General features: G+C 42.7%; 1 protein-coding gene across 1 annotated transcript in view; it reads right to left on the bottom strand.

Annotated features, from left to right (window-relative positions):
• The window catches only part of TEAD4 (TEA domain family member 4), a 59,491-nt gene that overhangs the window by 37,608 nt on the left and 280 nt on the right, over nt 1–21,603 (bottom strand). The window contains exon 2 of the mRNA XM_009574230.1: nt 7,497–7,751. Coding sequence (XP_009572525.1) covers nt 7,497–7,503 — 7 coding nt within the window. The 5' untranslated portion in view covers nt 7,504–7,751. The remainder of the gene's footprint in view (nt 1–7,496; nt 7,752–21,603) is intronic.

The following is a 21,603-nucleotide window of genomic DNA, read 5'->3' as shown; positions in this document are numbered from 1 at the left end:
ACATTGTGCTAAATACCACACATGCACGTATGTTTCCCTGTAATACTGTCATGCTTAGAAATCGGCCTATGTCTAAAGCACTCGCAGTCAACAACGCGGGTCATTCCTATTGGGTTATCTCATCAAGCACTGGTTACACTCCTGGCACTCCAGTCCACAGACTCCAGTCTAAGGTCCTGAAAAGGGATTTGCAATTACTGTACAAATCACACTTGAGAGGAAAGTTTTTTTTAGTGACTCTAAAGACATTTTACATGAAAAAGTTTCAATGAAAACAGTGTTATTTCCTGCTCAAGAAGCTAGAGACAGAGCAAGACCATGCCTGTGTATGTGCATGCCGTGAGCCTCAGAGAATTTGAAGGAGTACCCAGAAGATGGGTCACAAGTTCAAGGTGACAGCAATGAGGAACAGCTGCTGGCCATGCACCCTTCAGCAGCAGGTGTACCCAGGCCCCAGAGGTTTAAGTCAGCTCTGCCAGTGACCAGCAGACTTACAAGACCATCTGTCTGGGCACAAACTGCACACAGCCTTCCCAGTTTTGCTGCCCAGATCTTCACCATACACAGACAATACGGGACTTGTTATGGATTAGCTAACGAGCAACTGTTTAAACCAATAGACAGTCCTAGTTCTCCTGTGGTCATTATCTGGATCCTACATGAATGAGAATACTGCCTCTTCTTTTAGCTGTAATACTGTCTTTTTCTGATCAAGCAGCTTTCCTTCACTTTTGGGCACCCCTTAAGGCACTAGAACCTGGAAAGGTTATATTGTCTTGGACTGTTTTTGCTTAACAGATATATAGGGATACTTTAATAAAGTTTTGTTAAGTTATATTTCATACATGCCCTCCAGCAATAAGGCATGCCTTTGAAAGATACTTTAAAAGAGTTCATGTGATAGGTTTTGCTTACTTGCACTGTAGAAATAAGAAAGCTCCTCTTTTCCTGAGCCAAGTCTCCACGCAATCTCCATATTGACACTTATCAGCTCCCTCTATGTATGTGCAGCACCTTGCTTGAGAAATGCTATCACCCTTCTCTACCCAATGTCTGACTAATCAATAGAATTAAGACAAATTCTGAGAAAGCACTCCTTGTATTTATCTTGAAGTTTGCTCTTCCTGTTTCAGACCTGAGAAAGGGCCTCTGTGTCCATCAGTCTAATAAACTTATTCATGTCACAAAAACACACATCGTATAGCTCATAATACTAACAATTTTGAATAAAACTGCAGATATTCACAGGGGAAAGCAATATTTGGTCACCACCTAACACCCACTGTTCTCCGTTTCCTGTGTAAAATCATAGTACGTCTAATCTAGAATCCACCTCTCATTCAAACAGAACACACATACGTATGCTCACACAGCATTCCTTGGGACTAGTTTTACAAATACATTCCTTACAGTTTTGTCTGATACAATTTTAAAAGTCCCCAACAACAGCATTTCCACTCTAACTCCTTACAGAAGAGAGATCCCTCAGCACTGAGCACCATGCTGTCATGAAGCTTCTGCTGATATCCATCCTATATTCCTTCTTTCTCTCCCATTAATCCTAGTCATGCTCACATGTTCCGCATAAAATCCCTCTCCCTCCTAAATGTTAACACCCTTCAAATATTTTTAGACTGTTATTATGTGTCCCCCCACCCTCCACCTTTCAGTCATCGCTTAGCCAAGCTATGTATATTTAGCTACTTTAATCTTTCCACCTAAATCAGTCCCTTCAACTCCCAGAGCTCAATGTTAAGTCTGGTATGCTTGTTGCTCTTCTCAGAACTCAGTCCATGTTTCTGAGATCTTTCTGGTAATGTGTTTGCAAAAACCTGTCCAGAAGAAAGTTTAACATGTGCTTGTTTTAAGGAAAAAAGAAACCCAAGCCAGTGGACATTATTAATTTTAATTTTCCAAGTCTGATTTTTTCCCCAGGTTTTTAATTCAATCTGAAATTTTAAAGGTAAATGAACGTTTTGTATATTTAAGAGCAGATTAGCAACTGGAAATATTTGGATCCAATTGTGAAAGTACGCAGTATTTTTAAAAATCTAAAAAAAAACCACTAAGGCTTTTTTAGTAAAATAAAAACTTTTCAGAAAACTGGAAATGTGTAACATTATCCAGAAGCACAGGAGAAGCAAAACAATGACTTGCAACAAGGGAAAAGGCTGACAAATGAAATTGAAATAGTCTCTCAGGTACAAGGCAGATGAGTGGATACAGCTACAAAGCACAAAGTTGGCTTACTAAACTAGAGATCAGTTAAACTGGCTGTGTTACTTACAATGCAAAAAAATCAGAACAAGTGCCTTGCTGACAATATACCACTACAGATCAACTCTATCTTAGAGAATTACTGAACGTTTGAAATTTAGAAATGAAAAAGTCAGAGGAAGAGCCAAAAGGGTCATATAATGTTGCTTATGAAGGAAGTTACTTGAACATGACGAAAGCTCTCTGGCTGCAGACATATACAGTGGGAAAAACATAATCCTACACAACATGCTTGGTTTTATGGCTGACAGATAAAATGGGACTACAAAGCTGCTAAAAATCAAAAGGGACAGGAAAAAGCATGTGCCCTTTGTTGAAACAACACAATAAAGACCCCCAAAAAGTAGTCACAATAATTTTGATAACATGTAATACACAATAAAACTGCTAATGTATTTCTCTTCAGTACTAAGTATGTTAAGGTAAGATGCCACAGCCAGTACTATTAACTCTACTAACTGCAACAGCAAGCAGTTTCCTGGTTGGTTGGCATTTCAAAAGTGGTGAATTCCTCAATATTCACAAAATGTTTGGAACTCATGGAAAAAATATTTCTTTTTATGTTTGCATGGAGAAAACACCAGTTAAACTGACATACAGTTTAACATGAAGAACCCTAAACTTGGTTTACAAAGGAGATGGAAGGAAAAACTTGACAAACTCCCGCCGAAGTTTAACCTGTTGCAAAGGTCTCCAGAAATCTGGCTTTATCTAGTCAACAGCAAAGAACTAGAACCACACAAAAGCAAAGTTGAAAGCTGACTCAGTGAAACAAAACCTTGTTATTGAGCAACTCCAAAAACATCACACCTACCACCAGAAAAAGGAGAGGAGGGAAAGTCTGACCGATTGTCCGCGAATCTAAGTTTCACCTGTCTTCCAGTGTTTAAAATGGGAGATTCAATTTAGTTACCCAAACTGTGGGATAAAGGGATGTTCTACAGTTCACTGGGTCACAATAATGGAAGGGATAGGAACTGCAGAAGTACCTCTCTGACGGGTATCACAGCTGAAATCCAAATTTTGCAATTACCTGGGCCAGCCAGTTCAGTGTCAACTGAGCACATTCTCAGCATGTTCCAATTGCTTTGATTGAAACATCATCAGGTGAGATGCTAAACTAGATATGGAAGAAAGCATTTGAAGATTGACACCTTGAAGGTTTTCATATTTGTAATAGCTGCCATGCTTCTCCCGCCCCTCAAGGAGAAGTAGTGTTTATGAACTGGGACAGGCAGTGTATGTTTTGTGCTTTTTCGGGTTTATTTGTTCGCCTTTCAGTTTTACTTTTAGTGACTTTTTGAGGTCAGGGAAAACATTAACTGATAACATATCCCTTTGAGATGAAGGCAATGTCCTGCAAATTTACCTAGTCACTTCAGAACAGGGGTGGGAGGGACCACCTGTGTCATGGTAGTTTTCGGCATCAGACTGACCTTTTATGCCAGCTTAATTCATGTTGCAAGCTCAAGTCTTTGCAGTTCACTGCCTGCTCCAGGTTTTAGCTAGTAACACAGTTAATCATCCTTCTATCACTCAGCCTCTGAGCTGGGACATCTTTAAGTATTTCCTGTATAAGGGCTTTGACCCAGCCTGAGAGACAGATGACTGCTCCCAGCTGTCTGCCCCACCCTGCTCAGCACAGAAATGGCTGAGCTGCTTGTAAACCAACTGCTAAACTACTGCCTCCTACAGAACAGCAATCTAACAAACAGCCACCAATTCTAGCTCCTTTTACAAAAAGGTGCTCCAAGCCAGATGTTCATGCAGTGGAAGGGAACACTGGACAGCTAAGGCAGTAGCTCAGTTCTTCCAAGCTCTTACTTCCTCACTTGTAAACCAAGGCCCTAGCAGTGTTTTGTCAAAATAAGTATCACTTTGCCAGTTACTATTTTTTATTTCTCTGTCCTCAGTAGTGTTGGGAGACCTGCTCTATCTATTGCTTCTCCATGCAAATCACACAAAGGTACTAATCTTCTTCCCTCTCCTTTCTCTAGACCAGTACTGAAAATGCCAGGAGACAGTGACTCTAACACCAAATTCTATGATTGCTCATTTGGTACAAATGCTACAGATGCTATTTCTCCCACGGAAAAACATAGTTGGAAAACGTAAGAGCCAGATTTGTAATACGGTACCCCCTTAGTATTCTAGCAGGCAACACTTATAAAAGTTATTCTGCAGGACCTTAGTGGTACCAGAAGGCACCAGATCGGTAACTTAATGGTGCCCTGGACTCACTGCTTCTAATGTCAACACGATTATTACGAGAAAAGATAGCATCCCATATCAGACAAGACAGCTTTTCGCGCCTTAAAGCAGGTGGTAAGCAGAGCCTGCTGGAGAGGACAGTGAGGGCTTGTACCCGGAGCAGTGCTGTACTATGAGCTCATTCAGTCAGGATGCTGCCTCCAGTAATGGAACATGTCTAGGAGGGAAAAAGATAATGAAAGAAAAGAAGGCAGCAAAGGCATCAAGACACAGATCATCAATGTACAGAGAAGAGCTTGGCTGACTTCCAGGTGAAGTAGGAATCACGTCCAGTCAGCAACCAGCAGAGTATCATCTAAAGAGCTGTAAGCAGCAAGCTGACTCAGAAGAGGCTAGGGAACATGAGCATGAGGCCTGTGTATAGGCTGAAACACACCTTTCCGTGCAATTTTAAATGTATTCAAACAAAACAGTGCAAGTTCTTCGTATTGGCTTGGTGCACTTCAGCTTGTTCAACATGTTTGGTGGTAAAAGCTACTAACTTTAAATTGGTAACAGGCTGCCTCACAACAGGTGAGAAGTATATAAATTGCACATAGAAGAGATCCTGGGACCTGGAACATCATGCCCAAAAGAGTAGTACCACACGAGCCACTCCTCAGTGGGAAACAGTGAAATGGTTCCCCTTTTGTCAGGGGAAGGGGCATATACAGTTCTCTGTAACACCTCGCCCCTTGGTTCAATGAGTTCTGTGCAAGTCGGCCATGGGACAGCTAAACAACCATCCCTTGGAGGCAGGGCCAGCTCCACATACAGCTTGTCCTGTTCCATGAGCTGGCTCGTAAGCGGTGAAGATGAAATCAGGGACTATATTTATTCTCCCTGCCCGGTCATATCTTTCTATAGATCCCAGGCTGGGCCCCGCTTCCTTGGCGTGGATCCTGGAGCCTGGTAAGCAAAGGAGGGCATAAATCAGAGCCTCGGGTTCTGTCAGGAGCACATCGAACGAACCACCCACGCTGGGAACAGGTGCACCGAAGGCAAGCAGGGACACTGTCCCATTTGGAGTAGTGGGGGAGGGCTTGCAGAAAAGCTGTTCATTTCTTCTCCCAAAACCTAGCCTAAACTTTGCACCCTGCAAGTGGATTATTTACCTTCTGCAGCTCACCAGTGTAGTTAACTGGAGGCTTTCCACTAAACACCAATCCATGCTAGGTCAGGCCCCAGCTAAGTCTCGTTGGTTTCTGTAGTCCATTCTACTTCATTTTTACCTTTGCTCTCACTCTTATTTCTTTTCTGGTCCATTTTGCTCTCTGCTCTGACACATTCACTTCAAAGCTGAAGTATTTGGGGGGCTATGCAGGATGATTAGTAAATGAAGACAGTCTTAAAACACAACTGTAATTTTTCACCAGTAATATTAAAAGTTACCTGTCATGAAAACTAGTGCAGACTTACAGCGGCAAGGAGCATGTCACTAATCTATGCTTAATAACCATGGGGTGGATTTTCAAGTAATATTTTAGTTTGAACAACATTTTAAGCAAGCATTGCTTCTGAATGAAGGAGTCCTACCCTCACTTCAACCATGGCTGCTCATTCTCACTCTTATTGTCCCTTCTCTAAGTACCAGCACAAGCAGCTGTGCAGTGAAACAAATCAGGGGGCATATCCAAATTAAAGTTCACTTTTTTCTCCTTTCTGGCTGTGTTAGTTTTAAGCTGGATCAGTTCCCTGGTCGGTTCCATAGCACAACCACAAAAATGTTTGTGCCAGCATAGAGCAGGAATTGATGTCCACATCAGAACATTGACCCTTGCTGAGCCTCAGGGTGATCAGCCTTACTCAAGTATATTGCTCTGTACAGATACAAAGACGTATGTACCCAGTAAAACTATCCATTGTAGATAAGGCTATGTAAACAAGACCCCACCTATGCCCCCATAGTGAGAGCAATCCATTCCCTAGCTCAGAGAACAATGGCCCGATGGGCTGACAGAATGACTTGTGAAGTGCTCCATATGAAGCTTCAGGGCATGGTGCTCCCATGATGGGGCCTGCAAAGACACACAGATTCCAATGTAAAGGAAAAAAAGCAAGCACTGACCGGGCAGGAAGAGGGCTGCCTTCCATAAGATCCTTGCTAGTGCTTTAAGAAACAGTTTTAACACCTTGGGACTTTTAACCAAATATTGTACACTCTCAGCCTTTGCTTTGCTTTTTAGTCACAGAAGTACCAGGTGGCTTCTTTCTATACTGAGCTAGAGAATCCACCCCAGATCAGCTTTTTTTGTGGACAAAAATTAAGAGAGAAATTTTAACTGTAGAATAGGTCAAAAATCCAATTCAAAATCACGTCTACTACCTAGAAAGTTGACTTCTGCTGCAGCTGCAAGCCAGCACTTCTCTGCATTCAGGGCTGGGTATCTAGCTAGCTGAGAAGAACCCACAGGTGAAAGACATTCATGCCAGGGCTATAAGAAGGCAAACTGGGAGCAGCCAGAGAGGTCCGTTTTCTGCTCTTCTTAAGATCTCAAAAGTGTAGCTAGTTAACAAACTGTAGGTGTTTGCACACCACCAGCAGAGCCCCTCAGGGGTTCAGGGGCCGAACTTCTGCCCTTTAGCACCAGAGACACAGACCTTTACCTGTTAGGATAACAAAAATGTTGGAGATGGCAGCGAGAGATACCATAAAAGATAGACTTAGTCACACCATGAAGCCGTTATGTGATATCTATCCAAAGATTAGTTCAGCAGCATGCCCAGCTCTGGGATCTACCTTATTGAAACTCCCCTGAAAAAGACGTCTGTAATTCCTTCTGATCTGTGTGCATGGAACGTTAAAATCTTCACCGATTTTCCTAAATATAACTTGAAGGGACCAACTGCATCAGCTCGGGATCGCCCGAGAGAAGAGTTCATTCCGAACCATCATTTGGTACAAGGCGAGTGGCCTGCACAGGGCAGGCAGCCTGGAGTGTTGTGATGTGCCCTTTCTTTCTCCTTACCATACATCTTGCCTTCGTCTGACAAGATAATCTTCCGCCGTCCACATGGTGGGTAGATGGCTAGCGCTTCCTGGAAGCTCTGCTCAATGTCCGGACTCCACACACCCTCAGCGTCATTATCAATGGGTTTGTCCAAGGCCTCGCTGCCCCCTGAGTCGTTGCTCCCCTCAGGGGAGGTGGGAGAACTCCACTCGTTGGAGGTAATGGTGCCAGCTAGAAACTCCAAGGTGCCACGCGGAGAAGCAGACTCAGAACCTGTGATGACAAACACATCCCATCCGTCAGTTAGAAATCCTCCTCTCTAGGAAAATGAGGAGATACTAAAGAAAAAAAAAATTAAAAAATCTCAGTGAGGAGGGTTTTTACTTCAAGTTTACCTTAAATGGTAACTCAACCACGTGCTTGATTTCTATTAATATTGAGATGAAACCTTTTCTACAAATCCTTCTGATACAACAGCCTGCTCCCATACCTCTTTGGCTCATTAACTCTCTATCACTTCCCAATTCTCCTCAGACACTATGTCTTCATGCCTGCATCTTTGTCTTCTAATTTCCTTCTCCCTCTGCTGTCATTATCTGTGTAACTGTTGTTTAACTTTCTGAAGCACGTATACAGGGATTCAGTCTGTGGGAAAGACTATACAAAATAAAGCAGTGATGAATTATCTAGTCATCACTGAGCAGTAGGGCTGAAATTTTCTTAGATACTGTTTCACTGGATCATAGTTAGTCGTCGGTGTCATTTTTAACACTGACATTTCTTCTTCTCAAGGATCAGCTTCACTTCTAAAAAGCAGTTCCTGGAGCCAGACAGTTTAATGCAATGTCTCCCAAATCTCAGCACTATATCCTGGCAGGACCAGAAGGCACCATGAGTAAAAGGATAAAGGCACTAGGCTGCAGGTCAAGAATCCTAGGCGCTCAGCCTGCTTCTACTGCTCATCTTCAAAACGACCCTGGTCAAATTCCTTCAGTTCTCTGTGCCTCTCTGCCCCCTCATCCTTTACCAGTCTCAGGCTATTAGATTTGCCACTGGGCAGGAGCAGAAACTGGTTTCTCACTGAACCTAAGCAGGCAGCTACTAGCTCTTGAAAACTACAATAAATTATAGTCTACTTATAAACGCCTACAGTAGAGGCTGAAGTCATTGAGCGGAGCTTCTAAAACACTCATTCAGAAAGCAACTTCAGACCATACAGACACTTCCACTCAACCATATAGAAGACAAATGGCTTCTAAAGTCACAGATCATTCCCCTGCCATAATCCCAAAGCTGTTCATTTACCTTTTTAATAGTTTCATTTATCTGAGCTACAACAAATGTTCACAAGCCACCATTTGAGAATCCAGTTAAATGAGAGAGTTCAAAACTTCCCTGTGTATCACCACACTGAGCTGGGTAGCAAGAAAATCAGAATAAGGCTTTTTTTGCAAGAGCAACAGAATCATCAAACCTGTGCTGAACAAGAGAGTAAGGAGAGAGCTCCGACATGCCAAGTCAGACTAGCTCAGAAATATCGCAGTGATAACGTAAAGGAGGACAGAGGAGAAATTTGGGCATGGTCTATGTCAAAAACTAGCTAGAACAAAATTTGTGCAGTTATGTCATGCCCTAGTTGGTAAATAGGCAAAGCAGATCCATTTACTCAACTTCAGAAGTTCAAAAATTCAGGGCTCGTGGCTCCAGAAACTTTTCTGACATCAACTTAAAAAAGCATTATATCATACGCTCCTTTTTAAGTCTCTCTTTGGTTTCGTACCTCTTTGGATTTCATGTTTACAAAATGAAAGACCATAATGACTAGATTTTTTATTAATTTTTTTTAATAAAAGATTAAATCCTTAAGAATTTTATCATTTCAAAAGCTGAAGTTGATGAAGGAGTTGACAACACTGGCTCTCAGAAGGTTTCACTGCTCCTTCATGACTTTAGACAGCAGCAGATACATATTTTACATCTCCATAACCCACCAAAAGCTCAGGAAACAAAGGAGATAATACTGGGCATTTGAATGATTTCTAGACACAGAATACTTCTTACATCACGGTGCAGCATCTTAACAAGTGATTTACATGGACATTTAGAAAACCCAGTATACGACTTATTTCCTGCGAGAATATTTGGAACACATGAACCACTGGAATGGCCTACCACTGTCCATCCATCCATTTCAGCCCCTACATTAGATTATTTGAATCCTCTTGACCCACGCTGTACATTTTCAGAGCTCTAATGAACACGGGAAGAAAGAAAAAAAATGGGAGGCGAGGGGGGCAGAAAGGGGAACTCACACTTGGCCTTTAGCTCTCGGACAGACATCCCAAGCACACTGTGAATGGCACCAAAGCAGGCAATGTGACTTTAAGAGATCCTGAAATGAATGGTAACAGTTAATTCCCTCACCAAGCATCACCAATACATCCCCTTTCACTGGCAGATGCTCAATAAAAAATTACACGGGTATTCAAGAGATTGTCCTGCTGGGGAATCAGCGTAGAGGAGTAAGCTTTCCACAGGGGGACTCTGACAGAGAAACAGAAGCTATCTGTTCCAGCTGTTCTTCTTTTGATATTTCCCCGAGCATCCCTAGTCCCTGGAGGCTGTCAATACCCTCCGTATTTAATGCACACTAAAATGTCCACAAACATAAGGCACAGACTAGTTTTAACTTAGGCTGACTGACTGAGAAATGGAGGGGTTCAGAAAGAAGCCTAAGGTGTGACAGCAAGTGTATCCATAGTACCATCTGCATTTGGAGCTGCAAGCCTCGTAACAGTCAGCAGACTCCACACCAAGTGAAATCATACTCTAACTGCTCAACTGTATGACTCCCAAAACCATGGTCACTGGAAGCTACAACCTCCGCTCTCAAGCAAAATCCCCTAGCAATGCATACAGGTAGACAAAGTCATCTCCTAGGGAATGTACGGCCATCATAACCATAAAAAGCACCTACTCTGAATTTTCATCTCCTTAATGTCCATGCAGACACAGATGAATACCTAGCAGATGATTTCAGCATGGCACACTCTTACGTTGGAAACTAAGCAACTATATCTGAAGCATAACGTCCCCCTTGCCCCGCATCCAAACCCTAAGAGTTGTTGCATGATCATTTCATATTTTACAAGGCTTCACATCTGTGCCAAGCGCCTTTGGTGACAAAGGAAACTCTGGGTCCTTTCTGATCCAAGCTCCAGAATAAGTGGAGGAGAAAACATATGCTGTATTCAGTTCAGTGTCAACTCCCAAGACTCTCTTCTCTAAACGCGAAAGAAAAGTTGCGCCAACTTCTGCAGATGTCACTTGTATATTCAGGAAAGTCCACAAAGCAAGAGACAGAATATGTGACCCTTATCTCACATTGGTCTAAATCAAGGCAGATGTAGAACATAAGAGCAATGAGAGAAGAAATTATATAAATCTTGAAGTGACTAGATACTTTTTTTTTTAATGCTTCTTGCTTTTTGTGCCTTGACCAGCAATGTTAGTCCTATCCCAAGCTACAGCTAGGTCAGCAGGCACTGAAATGTGCTATCATGGCCAATCCCAACTTTTCTACACCTTGGGGCATGATTCTGCTTTCCCTTCTTGGCACTAAAGCTATTTCTGATGGATGGTGAGAAAAGTGAAATTGTACTGACTATAAAATCAAGGATGTTTAGCCACCGCAAGCTGAAACCTCAATAATCACCCAGACACTAACACAAATTGGCCTTCTTTTTGATAACTTGCAAAGAAATTCTGTAGACTGAAATGACCATGAAAATCCTTACAACTCTATTCTCTAGTTCAGTAAGATCCCAAGGGCTTAAAGGCCCTGCAAAGTTTTCTTTAAAAGCTCCACGTGCAATCCCAGGCGATACTCCGTGCCCAGGGGCAATAAACACTAATACAGGGAGTCCTGCTCAGGTGCTATCGGTCTGTGAGTCTCTTCTTTGGCTGAACACTTCAGGCTTTCCTGCCTGCAGTTTCCTGCACTGTTGATCTGAACTCACTGATGGCCAAAGTGGCCATTTATTAAACCAAGCAAAACAAATTGTAGAGAAGCTGGGGGCTAAACTCTATGGTAAATGGCTTTATTAGTATGGCAAGTGGAAAAACTGTCAGTGGAATCACTTCCCATTGAAAAAGCAATCTGGTCCAAAATAGAGCATTTTTCAGAAACATGCTAATGTTGAATGTGTTATTTATAAGAAAGGTTTGAATAATATTCATTAGTAGCTACTTTAACAAAATACAAATGTTTTGGCACCTAGCTTTCAGTTTGCTTCTGTTTTCCCATTCAATCAATAGTAACTATGCACATACAGCTTGGTAACTTTAATGGTGATTTGTATTACTGAGTGTTCTAATGCCACTAAATATTTTAGTACTTGTAAACTATCTTTTTTTTTTTTTTTTTTTTTTTTTTTAAAGTTCTGCTTGTGGAAGAGCTTGTAATCACAAAGCTTTCTTCTGATGTGGAAGGAATTTGATTCCGAAATCACTAAACAGCCATCCCAGTTCCTAGGCGTGCTGAGACAATTCCTCCCCCATCTGAATCCCCTCACCAGGCACAGTTCTTAGGATCAGAGGAGTCGGAGGATGTTGTCCCATTCTTGTAACAGGAAGTTTTGCCAGAGGTCCCAGGCTTAGTGTTTGTTCTCTTCAGATTCCCTCAGTCTGAACGCAGACTCCTCTTCTTGGCTCTCGTATTTCTGGTATTGTACCTTACAGTTGTTCTTATTCTGATCGCACTCTTATTTTACTGAGAGATGATTAACGACCTCTCTTTGTGGGGTCTAGTCACGGATTCTCTCAAAGACACAAGCCCCTCACAGCACGTCCACCTCCTCACCACAGTATCTCTGCTTCCTTCTTATGTTTCCCTCTGTCCAAATACTGTTTCTTATTCACTCTTCGTCCATGTTCTTCTTTCTGCCATGGCCCATCTCTTCATGAGTCACTCACAAAGGCAGGCTTTTGGGTCAGAGGAAAGCAAAACCATGGAGAAAGCACAAAAATCTTTCAGCTCCAGCAGCTTTGGTTTAATTGTTCTGATGCTGGTAATTTCAACACTAACTCTCTTTCCTTTCACACATGGTGTCCCATTGAGATTCAGAGATCCTGCAGGGCTAGACAGCTGCCAAGAGCCCTTCAGAGAGGTCTCATTGACAGAGAGCACATCTTTAACAGACTCCATAGTCTGACACATCTGCTTTCTAATATCAATCCCTCAGTCATTACTGTTGGTAACTGCTCTCTCTTAAGTGTTTGTGGCAGCTGCTCAACACAAAATCATACTTTCCTGAGGATCCGAAAAATTGCAGCCAGCTGCCTCCAGTTGTTCAGTTTTCTTAGAGCTGTTCTGTCCAAAAGAACTCCCCCCCACTCCACGGCCACCCCCTTCCCCTGCTGGAATCGGTATCGAGCACGACACACTAACCAGAGACGTCCCCACTCACTCACTCCTCCCAGGCAGGAACGCTTGCCAGCACAGCCGTGTGGAGTCTGACCGTGCGGTTCCACTCCTGCTTCCGAGCTGGCTGCACTCTGAGCAAGTCACTTCATTTTACCAAGGACGTCCCTTCATCCTTGGTCTCATTTAAGGGAAACGCAAGCTGTGCGGGCAGGGACTGCTTCCCATTACAGGTATCCCTTGATGTCATTGTAATGCAAATAAAACCAAACAATTCCAGTATTCACTACCTTGGTAACATGAGCCAAATACTGCTACTACAGAGGATCTGAACCACAACATTTTCATATCTGATCAGCAGTCAAACAGAGAATTTCAAAAAAGAATTAGTTCAGCCAGAAGAAAAGATATCCTGCTGCTCATACTATAACTTTAGAGTAGTTTGTACTCTAAAGTATTTCTTGTTGTTTGTACAATAAGAAAACCTGGAATCAGCAACAACCAGTCAGTTACTTCCATCCAGAACACGCTAACGAATGAGCTTACACAATGCAGTCATACAAGGAGATTTGGGTTTAGGAAAGCAACAGTTTGGAATACTACGAAATCTATTGCACAAGGTATGATGGAAGATAGCATTCGAACTTACCAGAGGAAGAAGGCTGGGAAATTCTACGGGACACTACAATAATAGCTCAGTTCCTCTGAAAGAGAAGAATGAGTGCAATCAGCAGATGAGTAGCTCCAAGGGGGTGCAACTCGAAGACTGCAGGAGAAAAACGTACTGGAAAGGGGAAAGGTGGGGAAGCAGCTATTCAACAATAACCAAGGTCTGTTAAAGCTTGCAGGCAACAGAGGACAAAAGTCATGAACATGTTTACAGGGTCTCTACAGAGCAAAATAAAGATGCAACTGTAGCAAGACCAACTAGCACTGAACTATATCTAGGAAGGTAATGGCACTTTTGCAGCACCAGCCAGCAACCAGTTACTCAGGCTCCTCAGCAGCTGCACTCCAGTCATTAAATCAGCCTGGAGCCAGAGCTACTCAGCTTCAGCATAAGATCCAGCAACAGTGGAGATGGGTGGGTGCAGTTCACTGAGCCTTTTGAGGGAGCTCCACTCAAGCATTCCCTAACAATTTAGCCAAGTGGTGAGACTGGCTACAATGTCACCTTTTGCCCTGGGCCTCCTGCAATCTCTGAGCCATGCTGGCTATTCCCTATGAATATCCCTATCCACCCAGGACACCAGAGTAATGCTGCCTAATCCTGCGAATAAAACCAGTTAAGGTAAGTGTTACTTGCTGTAGGTGAAGCAAAAGCTCTTAACGGGCAGCAGCGCCAGGCAAGGAAGAAAGGAGAACTGCGATTTCCCTCTGTGTATTGGGCAAGGTAATGTAATCATTACATCTACAGGCTGCATTGTGAGATTTTTGTCTCTGTCTCACCACTGAATAAGTCTGGTTTACAAAGGAACAAGCACTACTAGCCTCAGACCATATCCAGCATAAGCTTGGGCTCCAGCTGAATGCTTATCACACTGCCTAGCACAAAATCGAGCTTGGTTTGCTTGCTACGCTGAAATTGCCTGCAGCAGCTGCCGTTCAAAAGGCACCTGACTTCCTGAGCAAAGCAAAACAACACTCTTAAATTATTGCAGTAGCTGAGCTCTGGCTGAAACAGAGAGAGGATGTAGTGTCCAGCACAGCGATATAAATCAAAACAAGGAGAGAGGAGAACTTCTATCAGTGCAGCCCTGGATAATGCAGTCAAACAGGATGCGATGAGATAAGGCTGTGTGTGGCCTTGCACACCATCCAATCAGTTACATTTGTGATAAAGGAAACAGAACACAGAGCCTTGCTGCCCTAAGGAGGGGAGAAAACAAAAAAAATACACAACCCAACAACAACAAAACCCAAAGGCTGGTCTGCTCCCGCTAGTCCAGGGGTGGCCAGCTTGGGGATCAATACTGAGCCACAGGCAACTCATGCACAGCTCCAACATACAGGCTACATCACAAGGCCACCAGCCTTGGACTGACAAAATGACTACTGCCTGATTTACATCTCAGCTGGGAGAGAAAAATGAGCCAGCAAGGGCAGCAGAGACTGACACTGCCAGGTTGCCCTGGGATTGAGCCACACACTGGGCTGGCCCCAGCCCTCAAAGGAACAGTGCAATTCTTGGGGAGTCACCGTTATCTCCCATGCGGGAACTGTTCCCAGAGCTCCCATTCTCCCTGACTTTCCAAGACATGAGTTTTACAGCTTCCCAAACAGATGAAGGTGGTGGCAGGGTGAAAATGGTTAGCCACTCTCGTGCTAGCAGCAGCGGTCATCAGGAGTCATTCTCCCAACAAGCATGGAGCTGGTTAGAAAGCAATGAACCAGGAGGAAGTCCAATAATCATGTCCCTTTTCTATCGCAGAACGACCAGTAGCGCTGGCTAACGTGTTTAAATCACAACTGTCCCTTCAATTATAGACAAGTATAGACATTGACTGATAAAAATTACTTGGGTCTTACCAAACCAAGCTAAAGACAAATAAATCATGCTTAGCATTTTCCCAAAGAGTAGTATTCACTTAATTATTAAAGGATAGGGAACCTTTAATAGCAACCTAAAAAAGCCTTGCTCCTAAACCCACTGAAAGTCAGCTGTCCTGAAAATCTCACCGTAAGACTCAAAAGCCCCCATTTTACCTATGGAAAAAACTATAGCACAAAGACCTAAGTGAACCACCCACTGACAAAATCCAGACAAGAATTTCAGGACAAGAAAAGGTGATTTGTGATTGCAAGTGGTGTAACTTCAGACGGGCTCATGTTTAACACCGTCTGGAAACTGGGCGTCTTTTGAGTCTTTCCTGACAAGTAACACAAAATTGAGAGACTCATAATGCCCACTTTATGATATCCAAATCGAGTTCTGATTTCCTAATCCTGCCTCCCGTTCATGACATCCCTGAACCTCTTGTCTAGGACTCAAGGGTAGATGTCCCAAAAGAACTCACAACTGTGACGTACTCAGCTTCCCATGACACTAATGGCAGAATTTCACATGAACTCATACAGGAGACAGGTGTTTGCAAATCTCATCCAAAGCAGTGAAAACGTTTCGCTCCAAAACTATAGCCAGTCTGCAAGAAAAGAAATAGCTGAACCTGGGCTAAGAGACTTACAACAGAATAGAGAGAAGCACTGACCACGCAACACACGAACAGTCAGATTTCCGCATCTGCAGTGCTTGCAGGTGGTCTGTGTTGCGGGCACGACCTGTCCGGCCAGAGCTACGCCCTTTACCAAAGCCTCAAGACAAAAGCAAACCACAAACAGGCAGAACAGGTATATAAAACAGGACCCCAATTCAGTCAACCAATTAAGCATGTGCCTTGATTTTAGTAGTAGTTAGATGGGAGCTTAAAGGTGTTTGATAATTTTGATAAAACAATGCCTAAGTAAAGTAAAGAACAACCATGAAACATCTGCATCATATGAGTGAAATCTACTCATGGCTACCAACCAAGCCGCTCTCTCTTGAGGTGTTCAGAAACCACCCCAGCTCAGTTTTGGAGTACACGCTCCACCTGGAACACGCAGCAGGTGAACATTCACTGCTTACAGCTAAGATGATCACTTCTTGAGGGCTGACACTGAGGAAAGTCCACCAGATTTGTTTTTCTGTAAAAGAGTGAAATTTTCTAGCAGACAAACAGACGCCAGCCATTTTAGCCGGATTCCAGCTCTCCTACCAGTTTGATATAAGAGCCGTCCTCAACTCGGACTGATGTAATTTTGAGCTCAGAACTCTTCCCTCTCAATTGTGGCACAAACACACTGTGATTTCCAAACTGCTGAACATTTAGGGATTTCACAGAAAGCAAGTGAAAATCATGAGAACCTGTAAGTACAACCCCAACCCTCAAACGGGAATCACTTAGCAAAAAAAGAGAAAAAAGGAATGACAAAAACTGAAAGACATAGGTTAAACTTGCCCCCAGATATTACAGGAAAGCACAAACCTTCTGATTTATCTCTTTGCCTTTCCAGACCCTTCTCACCAGGAAGGTCAACAGGTTATATACCTTCTGCTGGATTAATCTACAGGAGAACAAGGGCAGCTAGCCAAGCAAAACTATATTCTTAAAGGGACACACCAACCACAGACTTGGCTCCAGTTTTTAAAACATGTTCTTACAAATAAAACCTGTGACCAAAAACAGTGGAAAAAGATGCTGCTTCTCTATTTTTCAGTGAGCTTACTGGGTGGATAGAAACAGCGATTTACACTGCTTCCCCTGCACAGTTATGTTCTTCTCTTCGCGTAGATCCTTCACAAACAAACAGGGGTGGGGAAATAAATAGGATTTTATTTATTTATTTTTAGAAAGATAAATCAAAGAGCAGTGAGTGTACTTGGAGAAAATCTTCTTATGCAAACCTCTCTTTTACACCTCTCTCTTTTTTCCCCTAAACGGACAAGATTTTCAAACCAAGAGAACCTCTCTAAATCCTCCTAGTCTCGTATCAGTGAGCTTTATTTCACTGCTATGAAATGTCCTGCTATGGAGAGGTATGGTCAAGTAAGATGAACTTAAGACACATCAGCAAATCCTCCCTTTCCATTTCAGTATACACATACTCAGTGCTCTATTGACTTTTCCTCCTTCAGTTAAAGCAGTCCTGGTTACAAGAGATTAGACTTTGCCTGGACATCTGTCATTAATGGTTACCATACTGTTTGAAGGGAGGCACTTTGAGGACTAGGCTAATTCATTTTCTCTTCGGCAATAGCAAAGCAGATGCTTAAAGGCTTGTATCCAGGCTCTGAAAGCCACTGGCACTCATGTCTCTGAAGTAAAGTAGAACACCTACCCTGTGGCAATCATAATCTAACGAAGGTAAGAACAAGGTAATTATAAACCTACAACGGAACAGAAAAACAGAGCCAGTGACTCAGCCAGTGGCACCGGGAACTGGAAAACCTGCCCCTCCCTAGCAGGAAAACGTCTAATTCATATGGTGTTAAAAACAAAGGGGAGTGACTGCATCATCTCCAGAAAAAGGAGGACCCAAGGGGCAGGAACAACAACAACAGAAACCCACCTCAAAAACCCAAACAAAGAACCCCCAAGAACCCAAAACACCACCTCCAAACCCCAAAGAACTCTTTCTAATCATCTAGTCTCAGATCTTGTAATGAGCTCCATGCATGCAAATTCCTGACTTTTTACGGGGCTCTACAAAGGAACACGTTGGTCATTTATTTAGCATGGTTGTGGGCATAATGCAGAAGTTGGAGAGAGAGAGGAGCATACAATACTGTAAATCTTGATAAACTTGATTGCTCTTCAAAGGAGGATAGAATTGCCATGAAGTTAGGGCATGAAAAGAATACAGTGCATGATGTAATAGGTTTAGATTTAGAATAGCATTTGCTACTCTCCAAGGAAATCACAGCTGAAAAATTACTTCAAATTGGCTTTGGAAAGTACTGCTCACATTATTAGAAAATTAACTAACGGCTTCAAAACTAAGTGTAACGATATACACCAATGCAACCACCAGGTACAGGGGGCATCTACTGGGTTGCTGCAGGGATCTTTGCCAGTCCAGATTTCTTTGACATCTTAATTAGAGATCTAAGACTAAATAAAGGGAATGTTAATTAAACTTGCAGGTGATACAGAATGAACAGTGGATAGAAACAACTCAAAGGGATTCAGACAGCTCAAAAACAAACAAGAGAAGCAAGGTGGACAAATAAGACTATGTGGAAAAAATAATGCAAAGAAACTGAAGAAACAACAATGAAAAAACCAGAGATAAATCAAGGAAAAAGCCCTGCCAGAAGCAGGAGCTAAAGACATGCAAGAGTGAGAATGCTGAACAAATGAGAGAGTTGTCTGTAAAGCAAATGCTTCTACAAAATGAGGAATGTAACTTTTGTCTGCCTGTGCTCAGCTATCAGTTCAGGCAACTAAGAGAGAGATAAATCACCTCCAACACGTGGAATATCAGATCTCATTCTGCAAAAGGAACACAGATAAACTGTAGAAAGTGAAGAGCAGAGTATAAAAAACAATCATTAGGCCTAGAATAATAGACGTTGGCAAATATTAACAGTTTAGTAGCTTGTAAGAACTTAGAAGGTGCAATGCAGAGAGAGATAGAGAACAAGCAATAGTTTCACAGAAATACACACCAAGGCAAAAACTGTTGCAGTAGAGTAAGAAAACTTTTGTGATGTTAAAGTACATTGGGCGATGGAAAAGTTGCTCAAGAAAATCACTGAAAAATCCATTGCATAGCATTTACGGGGAAAAAAAGAAAACAAAACAAGGAACGAACAGAGGACAAATCTGAGCTACAGGGAGAGTATAATAGATCTTTAAGAAACGGTAACACTGAATTTTTGCTTTCTTAAGATACAGTCGTGGCCAGATAAGACAGAAAATCATTTCACTATCACAGGAGCCACTGTAGATACGGTCCAATGAACTACTTAAGGTGGGAAAAGATGGCAATGTTGCTAAGCAAATATCCCCATTCTTCCCCACTGCCCACCCTCCAGTCATTGCACCCCCATCTCCAGACATGCCAGCATTTATGCGACCGTATGATTAACCAAACTGGAGAATAGATGTGGTTGAAAACTAACTTGCTAAAAGAGAGTGTTACTTTTCATCTGGAACAGCCCCCTGGCCCGGGTCAGTAAACAGCAGTGCCAATACCCATGCCAGCGACACAGGACAGAGGTGTGACAAGTACAGAAATGGACAGTTTGAGGCTGTGTGGACAGGTTCTGTCTACAGCAGTGCCAGCCTAAAGTCTTTGTGGACCCACCCCTTGAGTTATGTTGTGACAGAACCAAGAGCTGAAAGATACAATGAGAAAGAGACACACATACTACGGAAGGAAAGCTGTGAATGAGTATGTCACTCCAAACAGAGACGCAAGCAGCGTCTATCGGAAACTGTAGTTTTCAGCAACCTTCTCAAAAGTCTACTTACTGTATTTGAGTTCTGTGAAACAAATACCTGAGTAAGAAAACCGACAGCAACTGTGATTTCATTTTAAACCTCAACCAAGATTAGGTGCCACGGAGCCCTTTTTTCTTCAGAGCTTGGCAGTACTATTTTCATACCGTTTTCCCACAGGTGTTGTGTCATACACTAACATAAAAACACTTATCACAGTAATAACCTAAAATACTTCAAAGCCATCGGTAAAATTAATTAAAAAATCCAAAAGGTGTAGCAGGAACCAAGACAGTGGAGAAATTCGTAACACCCCTTCTCATGCACACTAATTGCTCCGAAGATCACCTCCAAGAGGATACAAACAACGAGCTGATACCCCAGTTTAGAGATGACAGACTTTGTCGCATGTTCGAGTTTGAGGAATCCATCCAGACCGGGATTTAGGAAAACCCCGTAAGGTGACTGCACCCACTGCCTGGCTGCCCTTCACTCTGTCAACCCGAGTTCCAAAGAAAACCACAGAGTCCCTCAGCATCCAACAGCCCTAATAAAGAAGCCCTTCTGTATTCGTTACAGCACGATCCAGGCTGTCGTGAGAAAAAGCTATCAAGACCAAAAGGCTTTAACTACACTGGTGATAATACAGCAGCTTCAACCCAGCCCCAGCACATACCCAGCCTGCTTTCCCCCTTGCTCTGTTCCTCTCGCTCCTCCCCGTTACTCTGTGCCCTGTCCCACTGCCCACTTCCTTCTGTAGGAGAAGAACAATAAAACCTCTTACATCTGCGCAGACAGATGGACAGACAGGTGAACGAATGCTCCACTCACCTTGCACACAGACAGTGCAATCACGTCTAGGGGAAGCCGATCTGAGTAAGAGGAAACAAGAAAAAAAAAAAAACAAAACCCAAACCTCCTTCTCTCCCACCCAGACCCCTGCATTTGAAAAGTATTTTGCACTGTTTATTTGTAGAGAATTCGCAGAACTCAACTCTTAAGGACAATGAGTGTAACATCAGGTTAAACAAAAACAAATTGGTAGATTAGTTGTGGTTATTTTGTTTCGTTTTTTTTTTTTTTTTTACTTATATATGGCCATTCACCATAAAGCACTTAACAGAGGTCCTTAAAATACCTTGAGTTACACTCCTTCCCCCTCCTACAAAAAAAGCCCCATCTTTAGCATCCCATGCAAGGAATTGTTTAAACGGAATTATCTATGTAAGATAAAAGACTACTTGAGGAAGCTTTTTGTTTGGTTTTTTGTGTTTGGTTTTTTTTTTTAATTTAAATCCTTTCTAGAGGCATGCCACCAAAACTCAACTCTAACTTCAGAAAAACTGATCTGGGAAAACAGTATTCCCTCATCTTTTGGTAAATGTCCTGTAACAACCCACATGCCTCCTCACGGATGGGTTTGCTTATGATTTTTTTGTTTTGTTTTTCCCCAAAACACTTTCCATAATTTACACTGAAATTTATTACAGAAAGTACCGATCCCCCTCTCCACCCTCCCCCAGAACACCTCTACGAACCGTAGAGAAACCTATTTTTTTCCTTTTAGAAGTCCCAGCAGTTTTTCAGCCGATGCGACAAGCGACCGAGTTCCCGACGTCCCAGGGCCGGCAGCCCCTTCCCAACCGGGGAAGCCGCCGGAGCCTCCATGGAGGATGTTCCCATCGCTTCCTTTGTACGCTTGTGCCTCCTCTGTCGCACA

Source organism: Fulmarus glacialis, unplaced genomic scaffold (genome assembly GCF_000690835.1).
Source record: "Fulmarus glacialis isolate BGI_N327 unplaced genomic scaffold, ASM69083v1 scaffold9763, whole genome shotgun sequence".
Lineage (NCBI taxonomy): Eukaryota > Metazoa > Chordata > Aves > Procellariiformes > Procellariidae > Fulmarus > Fulmarus glacialis.
Note: the sequence above shows the minus strand (reverse complement) of the source record. Positions and strands in the feature narration are given on the sequence as shown.